General features: G+C 42.2%; 2 protein-coding genes across 5 annotated transcripts in view; one reads left to right on the top strand and one right to left on the bottom strand.

Moving 5' to 3' along the window:
- Positions 1-7,293: 7,293 nt before the first annotated feature.
- Fcf1 (FCF1 rRNA-processing protein) lies at positions 7,294-17,298 on the bottom strand. Its single transcript, XM_028771870.1, has 8 exons — positions 17,266-17,298; positions 16,938-17,005; positions 15,451-15,522; positions 14,290-14,438; positions 11,327-11,399; positions 10,378-10,465; positions 8,230-8,324; positions 7,294-7,423 (listed from the first exon to the last, which is right to left on the bottom strand). Exons 1-8 carry the CDS (start codon positions 17,266-17,268, stop codon positions 7,375-7,377), a joined length of 597 nt encoding a protein of 198 aa, XP_028627703.1. The 5' UTR covers positions 17,269-17,298; the 3' UTR covers positions 7,294-7,374.
- An 85-nt stretch (positions 17,299-17,383) lies between these two features.
- The window catches only part of Arel1 (apoptosis resistant E3 ubiquitin protein ligase 1), a 52,778-nt gene continuing 47,276 nt past the window's right edge, over positions 17,384-22,885 (top strand). The window contains exon 1 of one of the 4 annotated variants that reach the window (XM_028771867.1): positions 17,384-17,532. The gene's annotated coding sequence lies outside the window, so the exon portion shown is untranslated. Of the gene's footprint in view, positions 17,581-22,801; positions 22,880-22,885 lie in introns of those variants that run through there. The other 3 variants (XM_028771869.1, XM_028771866.1, XM_028771868.1) reach the window with 3 other exon arrangements.

Genomic DNA, 22,885 nt, shown 5'->3' on the forward strand with positions numbered 1-22,885 from the left:
GTGTGTGTGTGTGTGTGTGTGTGTGTGTGTGTGTGTGTGTGTGTGTGTTTTGAGACAGAGTTGCTCTGTGTAGCCCTGGTTGTCCTGGAACTTGCTTTGTAGACCAGGCTGGCTTTAAATTCAGAGATCTGTCTGCCTCTGTCCCTGGAATGTGGGGATTAAAAGTGTGGGCCACCCCTGCCCAGCTAAATTGATTTATCTTTAGGATTTGTCACAGCAACAGAAGGCTAATTCATTTAGCAAACGAAATAGAGAATGTCTTTCATTTAATAGAGTATTTAATAAATAGCTAGATGCTGGTGTGGTAGCACATGTTTGTAATTCCAGCCCTTGGGAGTCTAACCTGAGTACATAGTGGAAACCTGTCTGCAAAAATCCAAAAACCAAAACCAAAACAAACACAATAAAAAACCTACAGCAGACCCTAGTCTGAATGGTAAATAGTTTAGTTTTCTCACTAAGACCAAGAGCAGATATCCATGATAATGACATTTGAGATGAGTTGAATTTTGTAGTATCTAAAAGACATGTAAAAGTTGTAATTCCAGTACTCCGGAGTGTGTTCATATTTGGAAATAGGATAGTTACAGATGAGGTCAAACTGAAGAAGAGTTAGCACCTGTAATGGTTTGTATATGCTTGGCCCTGGAAGTGGCACTATTAAGAGGTATGGTCTTGTTGGACTAGGTGTGTCATTGTGGGGATGGGCTTTAATATCCTCAACCTAGCTGCCTGAAAGCTAGTCTTCTTCTAGCTGCCTTCAGATGAAGATGTAGAACTCTCAGCTCCTCCTACACCATGTCTGCCTGGACACTACCATGCCCCCACCTTGATGATAATGGACTGAACCTTTGAACCTGTAAGCCAGCCCCAATTAAATGTTGTCTTTATAAGAGTTGCCTTGGTCATGGTGTCTGCTCATAGCAGTAAAACCCTAAGACAGCGCCTAATTTTTTATGACAAACCGGAGTTCTTATACTAATATGGCCATATGAAGATACTTAAGACACCACAGAGAATGGGGGGGGGGCGTGCCACTGTAAAGCCAGCCATCTCCTTTATATTGTATTCATGCACACACAAACATGCTTGTGCGCACATACACACACTATTCTGTCACAAATAGTGATGAGAGGGTCACAAAGGGACCTACTCTTTTTAACCCCCCCCCTCATTTTGTTTGTTGAGACAAGGTTTGATGTATCCCAGGCTGGCCTGGAACTTGCTATGTTGAACTTCTGATCTTCCTGTCTCTACCTCTCAGGTTCTGTCTGGGATTGTAAATGTGTATCATCATGTCCAGCTAAATATTTGCTTTTTTCCTCTGGGTAAGTTAGTTACATAAGTAGTTCCATTTAAAAACATCTTGTAAGCTGGATACACATGATTTATGCACTTTTGTTTGTGTTTATGATGGCTAATCTTGTTAGTCAATTTGGGATTAGTTCTGTGAGCATTTCTAAATCAGGTGAATTGAGGTGTGAAGGATCCACCCTACAGGAGGGTTATACCATTCTGTGGGCAGATATCTCTGACTGGATACAGGGAGAAACCAAGCTGAGCATCCAGAGCCACCACACTCTGCTTCCCTTCCTGGTGACCAGCCTCCTCAGTTTCCTGCCGTCATGCCTTCACCACTGAAATGAACTGTTAGTTGAAACTAAATTTTCTTCCCTTAAGGTATGTCTAGTTACAGTGACAAGGCATGTTAACTAATTCAGAAAATGGCAATCATGTTTTGGGACTGTTTTGTAAGAGGGCTGTAGAATAATTTAAAACTTTAGCTTCTAAAAGCTCTTGAAATCTGTATGCAGAGCTTAATGGACTGTTTTGCTGGGACTGCGAAGCACCGGAATGCCAAGAAAAACACAACAAAGGCCAGGCTCATGAGGTTTCAAAGAGGAATGAGACTGTTAGGAGCCAGGCGAGAGCCTATTCTATTGACAGTCTGACAGTCTGGTTTTTTTTATTGTTGTTGTTATTTTTGTTTTCTTTTGTTTTTCTAAACAGTATTTCTCTGTGTAGCCCTGGCTGTCCTGGATCTTGCTCTATAGACTGGGCTGGTCTCAAACTCAGAGATCCACCTGCCTCTGTCTCTGAGTGCTGAGATTAAATGTGTGAGCCACTGTCAGGAGCCATAAGGGGACAAGCTAATAATTAGCAGGTGATCATCCTGAAATGGCTTGCCTTGAATTATTATATAATCTGTGACAAGTAAGGTCTTATTCAGGAAGGCTGTAAGGGACTTATTTTAGGAAAGATTCCTGCTATTAATATGCTTTTCCTATTATTATTAGACATATGTAACAATCACTAAGCAATAGCATACCCCTTTGGAGCAGATCTCTGCAGACCCATGAAGATGTACTGTCTTGTAGTGATGCTATATAGACAAATAGATGACTTCTTAAGTCTTAATGATGATCCTATAAGAATTCCTAAAATTATATCAATGATTATTAAGCTCTTTTATAGTGGGACTGCTATTAAGTCCCTTTCTGATAGTCAAAACTGCAGTGAGAACTCTGCCAGTCTCCCAAGTGTCATCAGTTTATTGCTCTTAAATAGTAACCAGACTTTCTCCTACCCAGAGCACATTCCAAGAAGTTGTAAGACAATTAACCAAAGGTCGTAAAAAGAGAACTAATGATTTATTATAGGTGCTAGGACAGAAGATAAAATATTGCCTGGGTTTATCTATACAAAACTTCACTAATTTCTTAGTTATAGTTTTAAACCTTCGGTGAACCTGTGGAGCTAGACAGGCGATGGATAGTTACTGCTAATCACTATGCATGTGAACATTCTCTGTTGTAAACTTCTATTTCAATTTATGATTTGATTTTGGGTGTGAACTTGTGACGAACTTTGTAACATGTGACCATGTGTTCTGAAAGATGTGTAAGTACTGAAGACAAAGACAAAGAGAGGTTCGTTTGTCCCTTCCTTTCCTTTTCCCCTGCCTAAAATTTTTTCCCTTAGAACTTTTCCCTTATTAGATTTTTTTCCTTTCCCCCACATAGGACCTTTCCACTTTTCCCCTTAGATAGCTTTCATAGGAAACTTTTTACACTTAGTAATAAACTCTATAATAACTTCTCTAAGTGTTTTTTCTTCTTGTGACCTCAGACTAGCAGGCATAAGTTAGGGCCCGGCAGTTCCTGCTGAGATAGGGATGAGGTACTGAGTGCCAGGAACTGCAGTTTCTGGCCTCAGGGGATCACAGAAGGCAGGTCAGCTACAGTAGCATAGTAACATAGATAAGTAAACTTTTATTATACAGCAACCCTAAATATCTCGTAAGACCAAGTCTTATCCACCTCCCACCCAACCCCCCCCACCGATGCTCTTCCCCCTCCACCGCTGCCTCAAGAAGAACCCACAAGAAGAAAGAAGATCCCTCACCAAGCCGGGGCTGGCCCCCCGGCAAGCCACCTGTGTCCCAACAGCTTGATTGAGGATGCAGTCACAGGCAGTAGGCCCCTTGCTTAGTGGAGATAGCATTCAGGCTGCAGCATAGCTACTGCTTACCAGAGCCGAAAGGTACAGAAAGGATGCAGCTTGACATGGAAAAGCTTCGGTTCAGTCTTAAAGACAGGTAGGTTTGAAAGCATAGGTAATTGTCAAATAGATTATCACCATTAAAGAGAAAATTGATTCATTGAACTGGAACAAGTTGAAAACTGTCCTGAGCACAAGACTCCACTCATCAAAAGCCACATTTTATACAAGTGAAAATTAAAAGGAAAGAGCCTAAACTGAGAATGCCACTGAGAGGGATTCACTACTCCTAGGGGAAAAAAATCTGCCTTGAGAAGTGTTTTCCCAGAGATGGCACTCAGAAGCTAATGCCCTGCCTGATAGGACAGGCTCTATCATGAACTGCCAGCAGAACTTGGCAGTGTTGTCCACTTAGTAGTAGATTTTCAGCCATGAAAGATACAAGATTGAAGAAGTTACAGTTTTGTACCATAGTTTAAGAAAGCCAGAGGCTAGCGTGGAGGGTCTGAGTGTCTGCAAGGAGGACTTCAGAGGCCAGCATGTAAAGCTGCAGAGGTGAAAGTGTGACAATCTGTCTTCAGGAGGGGTCCCTCTGCTGTGATAAAATGCCATGACCAAAAGCAACCTAAGGAGGAAAAGGGTTATTTCAGCCTACACCTCCAGAGTCATCCATCACTGAAGGACTCGAGCAGGGGAGGAACCTGGAGGCAAGAACTGAAGTAGGAGTCACAGAGGAGTACTGCTTACAGGTAAGCAGTACTTTTTTGTTTATCTTTTTTTTTTTTTCTTTTTGAGACAGGGTTTCTCTGTGTAGTCCTGGCTATCCTGGAACTCACTCTGTAGACCAGGCTGACCTTGAACTCAGAAATCCACCTGCCTCTGCCTCCCAAGTGCTGGGATTAAAGGCGTGCGCCACCGCTGCCAGGCTAATTAGGCTTTTCAAGGCAAGGTTTCTCTGTGTAGCCCTGCCTGTCCTAGGACTCAATTTGTAGACTAGGCATGCTCAGAGATCCTCCTGTATCTGCCTGGCGGTGGGATTAGAGGCGTGAGACAGTACCCCCTGCCTGAGAAACTGTTAGAAGTAAATGAGATGCTTCAAACCATCCCAGAGAAGGAAGACTGGTCAGGTTTCCATGCCGGCATGTTCTGTTTGTACCAAGTGGCCATTTCACAGGTGTTTGCTTTGTTTGCAGGGTGGGAATTTATGGAGCTGTACATTTATTCTTCAGGATTCCTCGCTCATGTGCTGTGCGATACAGAACAATACAAAACAAAGCAGGGGAGAAGGAAAGCTGACAGGGGAGTCAGTGAAGCGCAACGGGGAAGTAGAAGAGGTGCCCTGTGGTGTCTCCTTTCCCTTCTTTCCCTGTCAGTTCTAGCTGTCCAGGCCTCTATCAGAACTTCCCTCAGCCTCAGGCATTTCTAGCCCCTATTAGGGGAATAGCTTTGCTAAATTTTGTTTTATACATTTTATTTATTTGATGCATACGCATATGTGTGGTTACATGTGCCATGGTGCATGTGGAGATCAGAGGAAAATGTTCAGGAGTTGGTTCCCTCCTTCCGTTATGTGGGTGCTGGAGACTGAAGAGAGTCAGGCTTGGCCGCAGGTATTCACCTGCTGAGCCATCCTGCTCGTTTGTGTGCTTTAAATATTTGTTGTTGTTGTTATTATTGTGTGTGTGAGAGAGAGGGAAAGATCAAGGGAGGGGATGTATGCACATCACTGTGCAGGTGTTGAGGTCAGAGGACAACTTTACACTGTTTCTGGAGATGGAACTCAGGCCTTCACGGTTTTTGTGGCAAGTGCTTTTTTATCCGTTGAGCTGTCATCCCAGCATCACTGTTTAAACAGGCCCTTTCATGTTCTTCTCTGTTTCTAGCTTATACAATTTTCAAAAATCACAACTACCACCCCAACCCCCCCCCACACAAACAGGTTTGTGTGTAACCACGGTGGCACATGCCTTTAATCCCAGCACTTGGGAGGCAGAGGCAGGGAGATCTGAGTTTGAGGCCAGCTTGGTCTACAGAGTGAGTTCCATCACAGCCAGGGCTACACAGAGAAACCATGTCCTGATAAAAACAAAATAGAAAGCAGCTGGACTACTTAGAAGAGCTCAAGACCAACTGAGGCACCTGGAGAGAACCCTCTGCAACCTGCTGAGCTGCCTGCAGGCTGTGCAGTGTGCTCCAGGTTCCCAGCTTTGTGAGCTGTCACCCATACTTGTGTTGGACTGTGGTGATGCAGGTGTCTTTGAGTCATCTCTTCTCCTAAAACTTCTCACCTACATTCTTGTTTTATTTATGTTTTTCAAAGTAGGCTTTCTCTGTGTAGCCCTAGCTGTCCTGGGGCCACTCAGTAGACCTGGCTGGTTTTGAACTCAGAGATCCAGCTGCCTCTGCCTCCTGAGTGCTGCAATTAAAGGCTTGAGCTACCACAGCCCAGTTTCTTGAAAGTAACTTCAACAAAACTCCTAGTTTCACCAAGTTGGACTTTGGTGTTACCCACTTTGGTCTGTTGTGGGCTCCCTCTCTGGGGTGGGTGGCCGAGTGTGTGTTTTTTCTTCCCATCTCCCCACACCTAGTCATAAAAGCTCTCTGGCAGTTATCCGAGCAGCCCAAGCACATGTGTGCCACTCCATTGCTGTCCACGTCTCCGTGCTTCTGCTCCATCTGTTCCGTGTTTCACCTGCTCTGCCTCACTGACGTTTACGATTTACCCAAACAGGAGCTGGAGATGTAGCTCAGTTGGTAAGAGTGCTTGCCAAGAATGCAAGAAGCACTGGGTTTGAGCCTCAGCACCACACAAGCCTGGGCGCGGTGGTGCAAGACTATAATCCCAACATTAAGGAGGTAGAGGCAGGAGGATCCAGATTCAAGGATAATACTCAGGTACACAGGGAATTGGAGGCCAGTCTGGCAAATATGAGATAATGTTTAAAATCAAAGGCAAACTAAGTAACAACAAAACCCTCAAATTACTACAGACATCCTTTCCTCCCTTTTTTTTTTTTTTAAATTTTATTTATTATATATGAGTACACTGTAGCTGTCTTCAGACACCCCACAAGAGGGCATCAGATATCATTGCAGATGGTTGTTAGCCACCATGTGGTTGCTGGGATTTGAACTCATGACCTCTGGAAGAGCAGTCAGTGCTCTTAACCACTGAGCCATCTCACCAGCCTCCTTTCCTCCCTTTCTAACAGAATGAAGTAAACAACAACAAAAGAAACCTACCCTTTTTTTTTTTTTTTTGAGACGGCCTTGTTATGAAATCTTAGCTATCCTGGACCTCACTGTATACACCAGGCTAGCCTTGAACCCAGAGATCTATCTGCATCTGCCTTCCCAGTGCTAAGATTAAAGGTATGTGCTATCATATGAGGCTTCCTTTAAAAAACAGAACATCATCATCATCAACAACAACAACAAACCCACAAAAAAACCCCCAAAAAACAAAAACCCTTGTCCTCAACTTGCCCCTGATACTTTACCCTAACACTGTTGTTTTGCTATATTTAAAAGTTTGCTAAGTAAATCAAATTGTGTGAACAAGCACTGGAGCATCTAATTTATAAAAAGATACAGATGGGCTCAGTGGCTGTTCTCAGCATCCACGTCAGGCACTTTACTGCCTGTAACTTCAGTTCCGAGGGGATCTAAGGCCTCTGGCCCTAACAGGTACCTACACTAATACGCACATACCCACATGCAGACATACACATTAAAAAATATATATATTTTTTAAAAAGATGCAGCTATCTTAAAAATTGAGACAATATAGCATTTTTTAAAAATCAGAAAGTGCGTTTAATTAAATGACGAGAGCTGGTCCAGGAATGGGAGGTGGAGCCTGTGGGGTGAGGGTTAGAAGCGAGGGGCTCCGTAGTCATCTGGCATCCGCTCGATGTTGTATCTGACCAGGAAGGAAAGCAGACGCCGTTATGAGAGGAGGTACAATACAAGGCCATTCTGAGCCACTCCACCATTTACTCGCAAGTCGTCTTAAAATGAGAGGAAACTTTTTCAGGGAGACCCAACAATGACTGACGCATACCAAAATCTTGACTGTATTTACTTTTGTTCTTCAAAGTCATAGCAAAGGGCAACTAGGATTTGATATCCAGGGGAGCCAGAGTCAGTCTGTATTTTTATCAGTATACTGTGCTCTCCCCAGATGGAAAAGCTAGGCATAGGAGTTCTTACAAGGTAAAGAAGGATAAAGAACAGTTTTGTTTATTAAGACAAACCTTTAGTTTCTCAGATAAGGGGTTAATAAAGACTATTCTTCCCCCACCCCCTCTCCATCTGAACTGGCCTCAAATGCACTGAGTAGCAAGAATGATCTGGAATTTCTGGTCACTGTGTCCTCAGTGTTGGGAATGCCCAGTTTTATCTCATGCTAAGAGTCAAGCTCTTCCCAAAAAAATCTTTAAAAAGGGTATTTCTATCCAAAAAGATGAAATTGCATTAAGATAATGCTTTGTGTAAAGCAATGCATGCATTTCTAATAATCTTAATGTAACAATTTGATTTTTGCTTCATTTCAAATCCTGTCTTTGTCTTCTTCCCATTCTTGCTATTTTATCTCATTTCTTCAACTTTAAATGTAAACATGGTAGTGTCATTCCTCTGAAATCCTTCTCTAACTTTATAACCTGCTCTCACTGTAACTGATGACCAACCATGAGTCTCTAATCACTGTCCAAAAGCACTTCCCACCTGTGGTTAGAAATGTACATGATAGGAACACCAGGGATCTTCCGGATCCTTCGTTTGAGGTCACGGTCAACTGTGGCCACAATGTAACACTTGTGCTGAAAGAGAAGCTCACTGATGTTTACAACCGACTCAGACAGTACAGGCACACACAACCACTGAACAGTCTCTCATTTTCACAGTAACTATCAGAGACCTATGAGATATTTATAGAATAAAGCATATAAGCTATCTGGCCTCAGTATGGTCTTAAGAACTTTGAGGGGAAGGTAAGAAGTATTCATCTTCAAACTACTTTCTGTCCCACACATGGGAGGGACTGCTACAGTTAAGGCAGACAGTTCCTTAGTTTTGGAAAAATGCCCCAATAACTACATGTAAATGCCTAGATTGGAGGGCAGTTTTCCTTCCTCTGCTCTTGTGGCTTAGGTGTACTCTGAAGTTCTTTGGTGGTGTAAGTAGGCAGCCCCTCACCAGGAAAAGGATCTCTATGATCCAAAACCTGGGTTTAGCTTAACATTAACTATAGCTAGTTTGCTATAGTTTACTTCATATACAAATCTCCATTGAGTTTTCTAGAACATTTACCACCGTGGTGGCAGCTATGATGTGGCCCCATAGATGGATCAAGTTGCTAAACGGCAGAGTGCTCATTAAATGAAGATGGCCATCCTTAGTAAGGGCCACGTTCTTCTCTCCATTCTTTTTTGTAAGGGTCAGGCCTTTTCTCTCCCTCCCTTCTCCTTTTCCTCCCCTATCCACCTCTCTCTCCAGTGCTGTGGCTAGGGATTAAACCCAAGGCCTGGTGCACACTGGGCAGTACTCTACCACTGGGCTACAACTCCAACCTGAGAACGGTTCTTATCCAAGAGTCTTGTGTTCTTTGATGAGCACTTCATAGTGGAAGAATTCAAAAAGGAATTAACCCAGGGCATGCATGCGACAGCACCCTGAGAGATTGTAAGACTAACTGAGAAAACATTTCTGCGTTAGGTATGGTGGGAAGGAACACCATTCCTACACGGGGTGGAAATGGAACCTTATTTAAGATCCACGGGTGTGTGTGTGTGTGGGGGGGGGGTGTCGGGGGGGAGTAGAATGTGATATATTATTATAGCTACATGAATACATTTAAATATATTACAGGGGATTTGTGGAATAAAGACCTAGTAAGTGTTCCAAATTATATACTAAGTTGTTAATGCAGAGGTCGGGACTGTTTTTGTTTTGTTCAGGACAGGATCTCCCTCTGTAGCCCTGGCTTGCCTGGACCTCACTATGTAGCGGAGGCTGGCTTTGAACTCAAAAAGATTTCTGCCTACCAATGGGCAAGAAGCTGAGATTTGAAACCGAGCTTCCTTCCCAAACACATGCTCTTCCTATTATGGTTAGAACACAAATTTTTAAATCAATTTTTTCAAGTAAATGGTGTCTATGCTACTTATGAACAAATGTATATACACTATATGCATATACTGTATCACTACATAAAAAGATATAATATATTGTATATAATATATAAATCCTAGATTCTTTACTGAGCTTGAATATTCAGAAGGTAATAATTTGTGTCCCTTTTTTTGGGATTATCCCTTTTTCTGGGATAACTGTGTAGGTGGAACTGGCTATGTAGACCAGTTTGAACTTGAACTTACAGAGGTCCACCTGTTTTTGCTTGTGTTTTGGAATAAAAAACGTGTTACATCACAGAGTTTGTGCCTTTTTTCCCCCCTTAAGATTTACTTACTCAGCTGGGCGGTGGTGGCACACGACTTTAATCCCCAGCACTTGGGAGGCAGAGGCAGGCGGATTTCTGAGTTCGAGAGTTTGAGGCTAGCCTGGTCTACAGAGTGAGTTCCAGGACAGCCAGGGCTACACAGAGAAACCCTGTCTTGAAAAACCAAAAAAAAAAAAATTTACTTACTTATATGCATACTTGAGTGTTTGTGTGTTTAGTGTATGTGTGCGTCATGTGTGTGCAGGTGTCTGCAGAGGCCAGAAGAGGCATTGGAAGTGGAATTATAGAAGGTTGTAAGTCACCTAAGTGTTGGCATCTGAATCTGGGACCTCAGCAAGAAGAGTTAGTGCTCTTAACCACTGAAACACGACTTCTGCACAAAGTACACATTTCAGACATGGTGATGATGGTACCTGAGTTACTCTCTGTACAAGGCAGTCATCAGCGTAGGTTCCTTTGTGTGTACATGGCAATCGGTCAAATCGCGGGTCCTTGGCGATTCTGCAGGATTCACGATAACAGTAGATTAAAGAAAACATTCAAGCTATCTGAAAACTTTCTCTGTCCAACCAGCAAAGCAAAGGTACCACGGTTGACGTGACCCATGGAGGATTACAAGGCCCTGGAAGGCCATTTTTCATATCTCATCTTCATAAGGAAGGGCATCAAACCCATGGGGGATAGCCCTGGGACTCATTTATTCAGTACCAAACCCTCAAGTTTTTGCATTTCCATTTTACAAAAGGAGAAGGAAGTTCAGTTATTAAGTTGCTCAAACCTACAGAACTAAGAAAAGCCAGCAGTGGAAATCAAATGCATCTTAAACATTTTTAGGAAGTTGGCATACACAAACACACTGCAAGAACGACATAAGGGTGGTCACTGTGGCATAGCCAATCAGCAATATAAAAGCTAAGTACATTTTTCTGTGTCTGTCTGATTATGAATTATGTATGACCATAAGTGGACCTTGCTAACCCCTGAATAACCCATGTCAGTGAACTGTGTGTGAGTATAAGATCCAGAGAAGATGGACACAGGGCTTCCTGACGCTTTCTAGTTCCCTGCTCCTCTCAGCTGTCATTCTTGTGTGAGAATGAACAGTGACTGTGGAGGAGTGTAGGTAGTTGTGAATTGCCCAACAAGCGGAGTAGGAACTGAGCTCAGATCTCTGGGAAAGCAGCAAATGTTCTTATTAGCTGCTTAACCATCTCTCCAGTCTCTTCATTCTTTTTTTTTTTTTTTTTTTTTTCAAATTTAAACTAACTTGCCAGGAAATCTTTGGTTAGCAAAGAGATGAGGTATACTAAAAGTATCCACAGTCTACCAAGGTACAGTAAATCTAGACTAACTCTTCCTTACCTCAGTGCCACACGATACTTCTGTCCCAATTTCTCAATTTCAGCCATTACACAATCAGTTATACAAGGGATACCTGCAAGGAACAAACAACCCAGCACAGAAATTAGTAACAGACCTTGTAAAGATACTCTCTGAATTATATTTAGTTCAGTCTGTAAAAATCCTGTAGACTTCTGCAATGACGGCAGATTAAGTTCACTGAAATCACCAGTAAGAATGAAAAGAAATGGGGCTGGAGAGATTGCTCAGTGGTTAAGAGCACTGGCTGCTCTTCCAGAGAACCTGGGTTCAATTCTTTGTACCCACAGGCAGCTTACAACTGTCTGTAACTCCAGTTCCAGGGAATCTGACACTCTTACACAGATATGGATGCAGGAAAAACATCAATGCACACAAAATAATAATTTAAAAAACAAGACAAAACAAAACTAAGAGAATTGGGTACAGTGACAAAGGCTTGTAACCCTCGCTACTCCAGATACAGGAGAATTGAAAGTCCAAGACAAGCATGGACTAGAAATAGCTCAAGGCCATCTTGGGCAATTTGGTGAGATCTTGTCTCAAAACAAAAAGTAAATGTGGGCTGGGGACATAGCACAGCAGTACAGAGTTTGCTTAATATTTAGGAGGTCCTGGGTTCAATCCTCAGCACATGGGGTTGGTGGGAGGTGGGAGTGATGTACAACTGTAATCTGAGCATTTGGGTAGAGGCTAAAGGGTCAGGAGTTCAAGGTCATCCTCAGCTACACAATAAAGTCTAGTCCAGCGTGGACTACATGAGATTCTGTCTCACAACAGTGACAAACGCCTCCCCAAAAGACAACAAATTATATGCTTAAACAACAGAACACTATGAAACTAAAATGTGATCTGTAGATGCATGATCAGAAACAAAACAGTGCTTTGTGTGGCTCTTGAAAACATCAAGCTGAATGAAAGAAAACCAAGTAAGAGCTTCCAGTTTTATGAAATGCCCAGAATAGGCAAATTTATAGAGACAGACTAGACTAATGTCATTTAGGGATGGGAAAATAGGAAGCACCGCCCACTGTGGGTGTAACAACTGAAGGAACTGGGGTTTCTCCTTGGAGCCTATGTCCTACTCCATTGTAGGCCCTCATGCTTTCACTGTCAAACAGCTATGAAGTGAGTCTTCTTCAAGCACACACTGCCTTTTGGTTCCATAACTACCTAGTGTCACTGACATAGCATCTCCATTCTCTTCTCACTTAAATTTACTTTCAGGTTTTCCCTCTTGTCTTTCAAAACCATCAGTATACATTTAAAAGTTTAAATTATATCATTTATTGGGGGAGTTGGGACCACGTGTTGTAGTGCATGAGTGAGCATTAGAAGTCGACTTTTAGGAGTGTGTTCTCTCCTCCAAAACTTGGGCTCCTGGGCTCCAACTCAGGAGGCTCGCTCGCTGCAAAGTGCCTTTACTAGATGAGCAATCTCGTTAGCCCAGTGTATTTTTTTTAAAATATCCTCTTAAAAGTATTTATTTTATGTGTATGAATGTTTTGCCTGCATGTGCATGCCTGGTGCTTGTGGAGGTCAGATGAGGGCGTCAGATCACCTGGAACTGGAGTTACAGAGTTGTGAGCCAACATGTGAGTGCTGGGAATGGAACCCAGGTCTTCTGCAAGACTAACAAGTGCTCTTTAACTGCTGAGCCACCATAACCTGTCACTCCCAGCAGTTTTATTTTTCAAAGAACCATTTTTGCTGAACAGCCCATCTCAATATTCTAATATTGAAAAATGTCTATCAACCGTATTGAAAACGAGTGTGCAGTCACCTGGGTTTATTTATTTATTTTTAAATTTCATTTATAAAACACAGGCAGAGAGGACATAAATGGGCACTTGCTACTGAAAAGTGCAGGGTGGTTAAGTGCACTTGTGACTCTTGCAGAGGGCCCAGCACCACATGGTGGCTCACAACCATCTGTAACTCCAGTTGCAGGGGGATCCAACACCCCAGTCACATGGAAAACACATTCAGGTAACACACATACACATAAAATAATAATTAAGTCTAAAAAAAAAAAAAAAGGCAACAGACTTGCTTGCAGCAGCTATGACAGCTTTCTTTTTGCAAAAAAAAGAATGTAGTACATCTGTGATGCTTAGTTGAGGCAAACCACGATGAATGCCTACAATGTCTTTTTCAAAAGGAGATGTAAGATTTCCCTTTGATTACAGCAATTTATTCTATATGGCAAAGTATCATTCTGAATGCCTTTAACAGAGTAATAACCTGTGAACAGGAACCTATCACAAAATGAAGCAGATCGTTTGGGTTGTTGATGTTACTGTTATTTTGCAGTGCTGGGAACTAATCTCAGAGCTTCTCATACACTAGGAAGTGCTCCACTATTAAACCACTGAGCTAACCCCCTAACCCAAAAGTGTACCATGCCTAACTATTAGGAAGCTATTCTCCTGGATACGGCTTAAATTTTCTTCTTCCTACTCAGGATTACGACAGAAAGGGATAAACAAGGGGATTCTGCACACTGCGGTATAAAATACCTCAGACCTTTTAGAAATAGAAATGAATTCTAACTGAATAAATGTGAGAACACCTATCATTTGACTCCTGGCTCTGTCACCATAAGTGGAAACACGATTTATTTAGCTTTCTGATAGTAGATTGGAATTGAGAATGTATCCTGCTTAATAGAAATGTATATACCAAAAATAGATTTTCAGTTGTTCAGAATTTTAAAATCCAGGCTCAAAATTTATATCTCTAAAACAGTGAAAACCCTGCTTTCGAATTGTGAGAATTTAGTTACTCCTAGTCATTAGATCTCAACATAAACTGCCATTGCTAGGTATATTGAAAACCAAATGGCCATTAGTTCATTTACTGGGATCTTCACTTCTCTCTTTCTATGTATTTGGACAAAATATTGCTTTGTACAGATGCCACAGAGATAAAAGCATGAAACTCACACTTGGCATACAGACAATCCATCATCGACTGCACTAAGTCCAGTTTGGCCTTAATGGAAAAGTTGATGAAGTTGGTATCGACAAGGATGTGGTAAGGCGGGCCCAGCTGTGTATTGTACTGGAAGAACAAGCAGGAAGGATGCTGGGGGCTGGAAGGAGAAAGAAAATGAGATCACAGGTCAAAGTCCACATTGATAATTTTGATGTTAAGGAAATGAAAACTGAACGATCTGGGAACGTTCACTACAGATAAACGTCTTGTCCCCTTGTTCACCGCAAGTAGGAAAAGGGCTGAATAAACAGCTCAGCAGTTAAAAGCAGGAAGTACTGCTCTCAGAGGACCCAGATTCAGTTCCTAGCACTGACCCCGAGTGTTCATTACTGCCTGGAATTCCAGCTTCAGGTGCTACACCTCCAGACACCCGAACTCATGTGCACATGCCCACACACAGACATGTACATGTCCACACAAACAAATAATGAAAGACATCTTTAAAGAAGAAAGTTAACAGCATGTTATTTTCAGGCCCACTAGAAAGCTCTGACACAACTTTACAAACACAATCACCCCAAAACCACAGAAAGAATGTAGTTATCAGGATTAAAATCAATGCTACGGCATGTGGCCGTTCTCAAAATCCTAAAATGGATGGAATGTAAACAGACCGCCTAGCATTAGGACTATATCGGACGGAGCCTGTTACTCATCTAAAAATCCACGAAGTTCCTGAACCAGCATCTGCTGTGATAACACAGCCTCTGTGAATCCAGAGTAGGAAGAGAACACTATGGAAACCATGGTGAGATTTTTCATGGAGTTAAAGGGACTTATTTTAAAGAAATGACCTTATCCAGAATGTGTAACTTCACCGATTTGTGGCAAGATAGTCTTTCTCTTTTGTGATATTTTGGTGTGGCAAACAATGGAAATTATTTATTTTTAAAAGATTTTTTGAAAAGAAAAAGTTTATTCCCAGTGTCTTCAGGGAAAATTTACTGCTCAATGGGATTCAAAACCTCAAAGCTCTGAAATCAGAATGTGCCCATCGACAGCAGCTTCATTTGACTAAGCACATGGAGTCAGGGGAAGCCTGGAGACTTCGAGGGCCGCTGCTTTAGTCTCTGAGTGGGAAGGGAAAGCCCGACGCTCTTAGTACTCACACTTCTCTTTCCTTCAGTGCACTGGGATCTTTCTTCTCTTTCTTTTTAGGCTTCAACCTATCCTTTTCTTTACTGCAGAAAAAGAAATCCAGAGAAGAGAAAAATAATGGGGTTGACATTTCATTTGGAAGTTTCAAGTTTGTTGGGGCTGTTTCTTGGTGGGAGAGCACCGACCAGCCTAGCACGTGTGAAGCCCTAGGTTCAGTCTCTACCACCTCAAGTTCCATTCTCTTTCTGCTACCAAAGAAATCCAGTTGTGGAGTTTGTGATGTTAATATCAGCATACACTATGAGAACAAGTAAATATAGCAGGAAATAGCCTGAAAACATAAAAATTAATCAATAAGACCAGTAAACTCAAAATGTTGTTAATGAGTAAATTCTAATTACTAACTTTTTCCTTAGTATAAATAAGGGTTGATTATACTTAAAGTATATTATATACCCACTTGAAAAATGCTATAATGAAATTTATTGTTATGTACAATATATCCACTTCTAAGAGGCTATGAAGAGGTTGGTATTAACCTGCTGAAGACTTCTAAATATCCCAAGCTAGGCATGGTGGCCCTCCTAGGACCAGGGAGGGAGAGGCAGACAGACCTCTATGAGTTTGAGGTCTGGTCTATGTAGCAAGTTCCGGGATAGCCAAGGCTACTTAGTGAGACCTTGTCTCACTAAACAACAACAAAAAACTGAACCAAAACAAAAAAGACTCAAGCCATAAGTTTAGGAGGAAAGTTTCTCCACATTCTTTATAAAGGCCTGAAACATAGCACACATATAAAATGAAGACTTAACACAAGGAAGTTATCAGTGGGACATTGTTCCTAAAAGATATAAAATAAAATCCACATCAGAAGCTGAGAATAATAATTCTGAAGGTTGAAGGTTTTAACGACCACTCTCTTGTTCTGAAAATCTTAAACATGAAGAAGATCAGTCTTTATCTAATTAACTGGTCCTCCCTTCCCCCAAGACAGGGTTTCTCTGTGTATCCCTGGCTGTCCTGGAGCTCACTCTGTAGACCAGTCTGACCTCGATCTCAGAAATCCGCCTGCCTCTGTCTCCCAAGTGCTGGGATTAAAGGCGTGCGCCACCACTGCTGGCTCTAAATCGACTGTTTATCCAGTCTTTACTGATAAAGAGAAAGGGGTTGAATATTCTTTATAATGGGAATATTATTCTAGTTTCTTCTAAGGTTCTGAATTCTTATAATTTATAAAATGGAACTATCTTGGACTTTTCCCATCCTCCCTTTTAAACTGGGGTGGCAGGACCTGTAAACTGAAGACAAGCACGGTATGACTTCACTGACTTTTCCACAATGATACCATCCCCCGCCCCACCGAATCTGTGACTATAATTCCATGCAAGAGACCTAAGACATAATAAGCAAAACAAAAACATCAAATGTTTCTACTTAGCCCATCGTGACTCCCGTATTTCAGATCAGTTTAAGAAACCAGTTGGTTCAGACCACTCACAGTCGTTCATCTCTGAGACTGAGCATTCGCTTCATAGTCGCATATTTCCTTGTTTTCTTTTGCTTCCCCTTGAAACAGAAGTTTTCGAGTTAAAAGAGCTAGAAACATCTCTTGAAGTTCTCTTCTATTTTTCTCGCCCCTTTTCCTTTCCTCAAACAGCACTCAGTCCCCCTCCCTACTCCCTAAAACATAGATCCCTTCGAACTAAGACCAAAATGGAATTAAACAGACAAACAAACAAACAAGGAAGGGCCGGATCTCTATCTGGCCAAGGGCTGAGCTCCATTTGCTTCCCAAAACTCTGACAAAGTTCTCCCACTCTGCTCACCATGTTCACGCCGCACTCCTGTTTCTTCCGGAATCGCTCAAAGCACGACACTTTACGTCATCCACATGCTCTTTCCGGCAAAGGCCAACCCGGAGGCGGAAGCTACTTTGGGAAACGGAAAAACTCCGAGCCGGCTCTTAACGCTGGCGGAGATCGACCCTGGAGATTTTTTAGGGGGCGGGTGGAGGGTAGGTTTTGTGTTGGATGAGGCCGCTGCTTCTTCGGACCCCAGAACTAGGACTTAGCCACGCTACAGCCCCCGTTCGGGTAACGTTTCTCTTCAGGTCCCAGCCGGAGGCAGAGCCCTGCCGACCGGTATGCTTCAGAGTTGCTGAAGGGGAGAGAGAGAAGAGGGGACGGGGGTAGAGGGGTCGGGAGTCTTGGGCTACCCCACAGTTTGGCAGTACGTTCTGGTTTTCCTCTGGCATATCAGGGCTCTGAAGTTCAGCCTCGAGGCTCTGGTTATTAATTGGTTTTCCTCGCCGGCATGGAACTTCATGAGGCTGGGTGTACGATTCTTCGGAAGAGAGGAATGTAATCGTGCTTGAGGATATCTCCCAATACCCTTCTCCCTCCCTCCGTCTCTGTCTTTCTGTCTGTCTGTCTCCACGTGTATGTGTGTGTGTGTGTGTGTGTGTGTGTGTGTGTGTACACGGCACGAGCGTGCAGGTGCATCAGAGCAGAAATTCAGAGCAGAAGCCAGAGGAAGCTGGTTGTCTTTATCTTACTATCCACTTTTTAAAAATCAGACAGTCTGTCTTACCGAAACTGGAAGCAACCCGCACCTCCACCTCCGCTTTTTGGCTAGATTGAGTGACCAAAAAGTCCCAGAGATACTCCCATCCCTGCTTTCCAGCACCCATCCCTGCCTTCCGGCACTGGAGTGACAAGCACACTACGCCTGGCTTGTTTTCTAACCAGATCCCGGGCATCCAAACTCAAGTCTTCTTGCTTGGTCAGCAAGCCATTGAGCCAACTATCCCAGTCTGCGGCGGCCTTCTTTAGGCGATCACAAGAAAACAGGTGCTTACACTTATATATGCAACTACTTACCAAGCCTGGAATATGATGGGAAACCATTGCTATTCGTTGTGAAGCCTGATGTGCGGTCCTTAGTGGGAGAGGGAGAATTTGTGGGAATGAGAAAGAGAACTTCTGCAGTGTTTTTTTTTCCTTCCTTCCTCCCCCCCCCCCCCCCCCCTCCCTCCCTCCCTCCCTTCCTTCCTTCCTTCCTTCCTTTATTTTAGAATGTATTCTAGTTATTCTTAACCATTTGGAGAGATTTCTTTTACCCCTCGAAAGTATGTGGAAGGCCAGGGACAGTTTCCTGGAAATGGATGTGCCGCTCATGAGACTTGTAGACTATGTAAAGTTCCTTTTAGCTGGCACTTTAGATACCTTTGTTTTACTGATGCTGAAGCTGTGCCCTGGACTCTCAGAAGTCAGTTTGGATCGCTTGGGTTCTAAAGCTTGTGTTTTTCTTATTGCATGACATTGACCTAGTGGGTTAAAAAGTTACTGGGTTAAAAAGATGTTCACGGTATAACACTGCAGAACAGTGCATTGGTTATAGGACTTGGAGTTTGACTGGGTGCAGATTAACCCCTCTCTTATGTTGCCGAATTACTTTGGGCCATCAGTTGGTGCCTCTGTTTCTTTGTCTATACAGAAACCTGTATTACCGAGATGTCACCGGGACTTGTGTTTTCATGCTCATAATCAGTAAGTCCCTAGAAACTCTTGCCATCAAAGTCTTTTCAGTCATTTCCTGTCATGTTTTTCCAACTTGAAATGTATACCACTTGGATGCTCATGTGTTTTTATTATTTTGAAACTCGACCATGTTGGTGAACCTCAGAACTCTTACTAAGTAAATTTTCAGGTCTCTATAATGGGTCGTTTTGTGTTGGTTTGGATCTAGAACTGGTGTCCTTCCTGTTGTTCTCTTTGAGACACACATGTGTTCAGGCCTCTCTGTGGTTCACGTATCTGTGGGTTGTCAATTTTTGGTGTTGGAATTGTTTTATTATTGACATATCTTCAGAGACTTTACTTCCTGCATTACCCCCAATGGGAGTTCCTTATCTTTTCAGAACAGGTTGTATCTGCCCAGCTACCATTTAACCACTCATGGGTAGAATTAGCAGCACCCATATTTTTAAAGAATGAAACTTGTTAGTGATGAGGCATTTTGCTTTTTAGGTAAACATGGTCAGTTATTTAAAAAAAAATCTGGAGATTGATTAGAAAAGAGAGAGGGGGGAGAGAAAGAGAGAGACTGACTGCACCCTTTTACACTTGATTGAGAGCACTTGAAGAGAAAATTGCAGCTAGGTAAATTATAATTTGCTTTTAAATTCAGGGACTGAAAGAAGAACCCTTTCCTCTAAGTCTGAAATCCATGAACTGTTTTTTTTTCTTTTCTTTTAAATCGGGTTGCAGCTTCTGTTCTGAGAACTTTATGATCCTTGATTGTCAATACTTGATAAGGGGCTGAGTCAGGGTAAGAACACTGTGGGGGTAGAGGACATAGTTAGCAGAGTGTTTTTGCTGCATTGTAATTTTGTCGTAATCTGGGCGTCTTAAAGCCTACGATTAAAGCACTCAGCTATTATGAGCCATCCTTCGGTAGGACGGAGAGTAGCATGGTTTTGACTGTGTTGGATGGAAGTGGTAATTACTTTTGACTGCACACTTGTTAGGAAAAGAATTATTTCAGTCCTCAGTGGTTCAGAGGCACATTGTGCATTTTCTGTATTCCTGAAGAGAAAGAGTCTCCGACACCCCTGAGTCCACAGTTTGAGTACTTAATTGGCCTTGGACATTGTTCTCCTTATTAATTGGTCTAAATACATTTTGAATACAGTTATGACTATGAGAGAGCCCCTAGAGAACATCTTGTATTTCAAGTTAATTTAGAGATATTATTTCCAGTTTCAAACTACATTTTTACATTTATCTCATGGGCCATATGTTGTTTCCCCAACAAACATTTATTGCTGTTAATTACTTTTAACCTGCTGACTTTAATGACATAGCAGGGCTAGAGAGATGACTTGATGGTTAAGAGCACACTGGCTGCTGCTTCAGATGAGAACCACATCTGTTTGGTTCTCAGCACAGCACCCATATCTGACAGCTCACAACTGACCATATGTATAGCTCCAGGGGATTTGACACCTTCTTCTAGCCTTCACATACATACACACACAGACACACAGACACAGAGAGAGAGAGAGAGAGAGAGAGAGAGAGAGAGACCTATATACATAAAATAAAAATAAAAGATCTTTAAAATGTGGTGATATATAGGGTACAGCATGGTCTCCCAGGTCTTGATGTTGGATTGGTTACACGACTTTTCTGGGGTACATCACATATTTATTCACAAGGCATTTATTGAGAGGCCATTCTGTCCCAGACAGCATGCTAGTTACTGTCAAAACCAAAACCAAAACCAAAAAAACCTCCGCCTCTTAAACACCATGCCAAGTGATCAGCTGTATAAATTCTCATATTTTGGAGAAATTATTGTGCTCGTTCAGCTTTCCACAAGGGTCCTGGCTAAAGTATGGTTGCTTAACATACCCTACAACAGTTAAGATTTTGTAACATTAGTAAGTTCTAGAGTATATTATTTTACCTTTTTTTGTTGTTTTGTTTTTTTTTTTTTTTGGTTTTTCGAGACAGGGCTTCTCTGTATAGCCCTGGCTGTCCTGGAACTCACTCTGTAGACCAGGCTGGCCTTGAACTCAGAAATCCACCTGCCTCTGCCTTCCAAGTGCTGGGATTAAAGGTGTGCACCACCACTGCCCGGCAGCACCTCAAACTTTTTAAAAGATTTATCTTTATGTATGTGAGTACACTGTAGCTGTCTCCAGACACACCAGAAGAGGGCATCAGATCCCATTACAGATGGTTGTGAGCCAGTATGGGTTGCTGGGAATTGAACTCAGGACCTCTGGAAGAGCAGTCGGTCCTCTTAACTCCTGAGCCATCTCTCCAGCCCCTACCTAGAACTTCTTGATCCTACTCCTTCAACCTCCTGAGCACTGAGATCACAGGTGCACAGCACACCCAGTTCAGGCGTTGCTGAGGATCAAACTTCATGCTGGCTAAGGAACTCTACCAACTGAGCTACAGCCAGAGGCCCTCATTTTACCTTTGAAATGGCTCTAGCCATTAATTATCTTAGGTTGAAATTTCAGGTACTATTTTTTGGTGACATTTTTTGAAGGGTTATTAAATGCTTAGCCTTCATTTTTTTTTTTAATACTAACATTTCCAGACTTTTGAGGTGGTTTACATGTTGTCCTATATGTGTACACATGCCTGTCTGTGTTCATATTTGTGTATGCTTACAGTGTGTACATGTGCATGTCTGTATTCATAAATGTGTATGCTTACAGGGTGTGTACATTTGCACGTCTGTTCATAATGTGTATGCTTACAGCTAATGTATTTGTTTAGGTGCAGTTTGGTGTTAGTGTTAAAATGCTAATATTCGTTGCATTTTGTGTGCATTGTACTTTCTGGCCAGTGATCAGATAATGGTGATTTAATAATAAGCAGCAAACATTTTGTGTAATATGATAATACTGTTAACCAGTAGTCAGTAGTTAATAAGATTCCTTCAGTTTTCACAGAGATCCAGTCCATGTCATTCTAACCCCCATCTACTTTGGGAAGTTCAAATGCAAGGACAGCTTCAGGTGTAAATGGTAAAGCTATTTGGAAGAGAAGCAAGGGAGACCTTCCAAGTATGAAGCAATTTTTCATATATTGGTAAAGAAGGAAATGCAAGTGGGCAAACAGTACGTAGAAAGGAATAGAAAAATATTTAATAAAGGTTTGAACCTTGCACTGCACAAGTTGGGGCAGTGATCAGGGAAGTGAAATACACTGTTTTTATCTGCTTTTCATCCAGCTTTTTCTAATGTTAACTTCTTACATAACCACGGTATATCTGTCACATCTAAGAGTTGGTAGACTATTATTTTACTAAACTACAGACTTTTGGATATCACAAAAATTTCAATTCACCTTTCTTTTCTATGCAGAACCCAATCCAGAATTCCATATGGCAGTCAAACTGTGTAGTTTTTTTTTGTTTTGTTTTGTTTTTAAAGAATGTAGTCTCATTATGTAGCTCCTGTAGCTTAGAACTTGCTATCTATAGCTTCAGGTCTGTCAGGAATTCTGTTTGGAGTGTGTAAGTATTGAGCTTCTCTTCATATTAAGTTGGAAGTGATGGCAAGTGGCTGCAATCCCTGAATTTGGGAGATGGGGACAGGAGTAGGAGTGTTAAGGTCATCCTCAACTACATAACGACTTTGAGGCTATCCTGGGCTACATAAAACTCTGCCTCCCTCCTCCCCATAGAATAACCAAGCAAGCAGAAAAAGATTGTTCTTCCCTCAGTTATATGTATATATATGTATTTCCTTACAACTAAGATTGGAGGGGTCTGGAAAGATGGCTCAGTGGATATGAGTGCTTGCTGTTCTTACAGAGGATCCAGATTCTGTTTCCAGCATCCACATGACAGATCACAACTGCCAGTTCCAGAAGATTCAGTACCTGCTGCTGGCCTTCAAGGGCACCATGATTACAGGTAGGG

Source organism: Grammomys surdaster, unplaced genomic scaffold, assembly GCF_004785775.1.
Source record: "Grammomys surdaster isolate TR1022 unplaced genomic scaffold, NIH_TR_1.0 210, whole genome shotgun sequence".
Taxonomy (NCBI): domain Eukaryota; kingdom Metazoa; phylum Chordata; class Mammalia; order Rodentia; family Muridae; genus Grammomys; species Grammomys surdaster.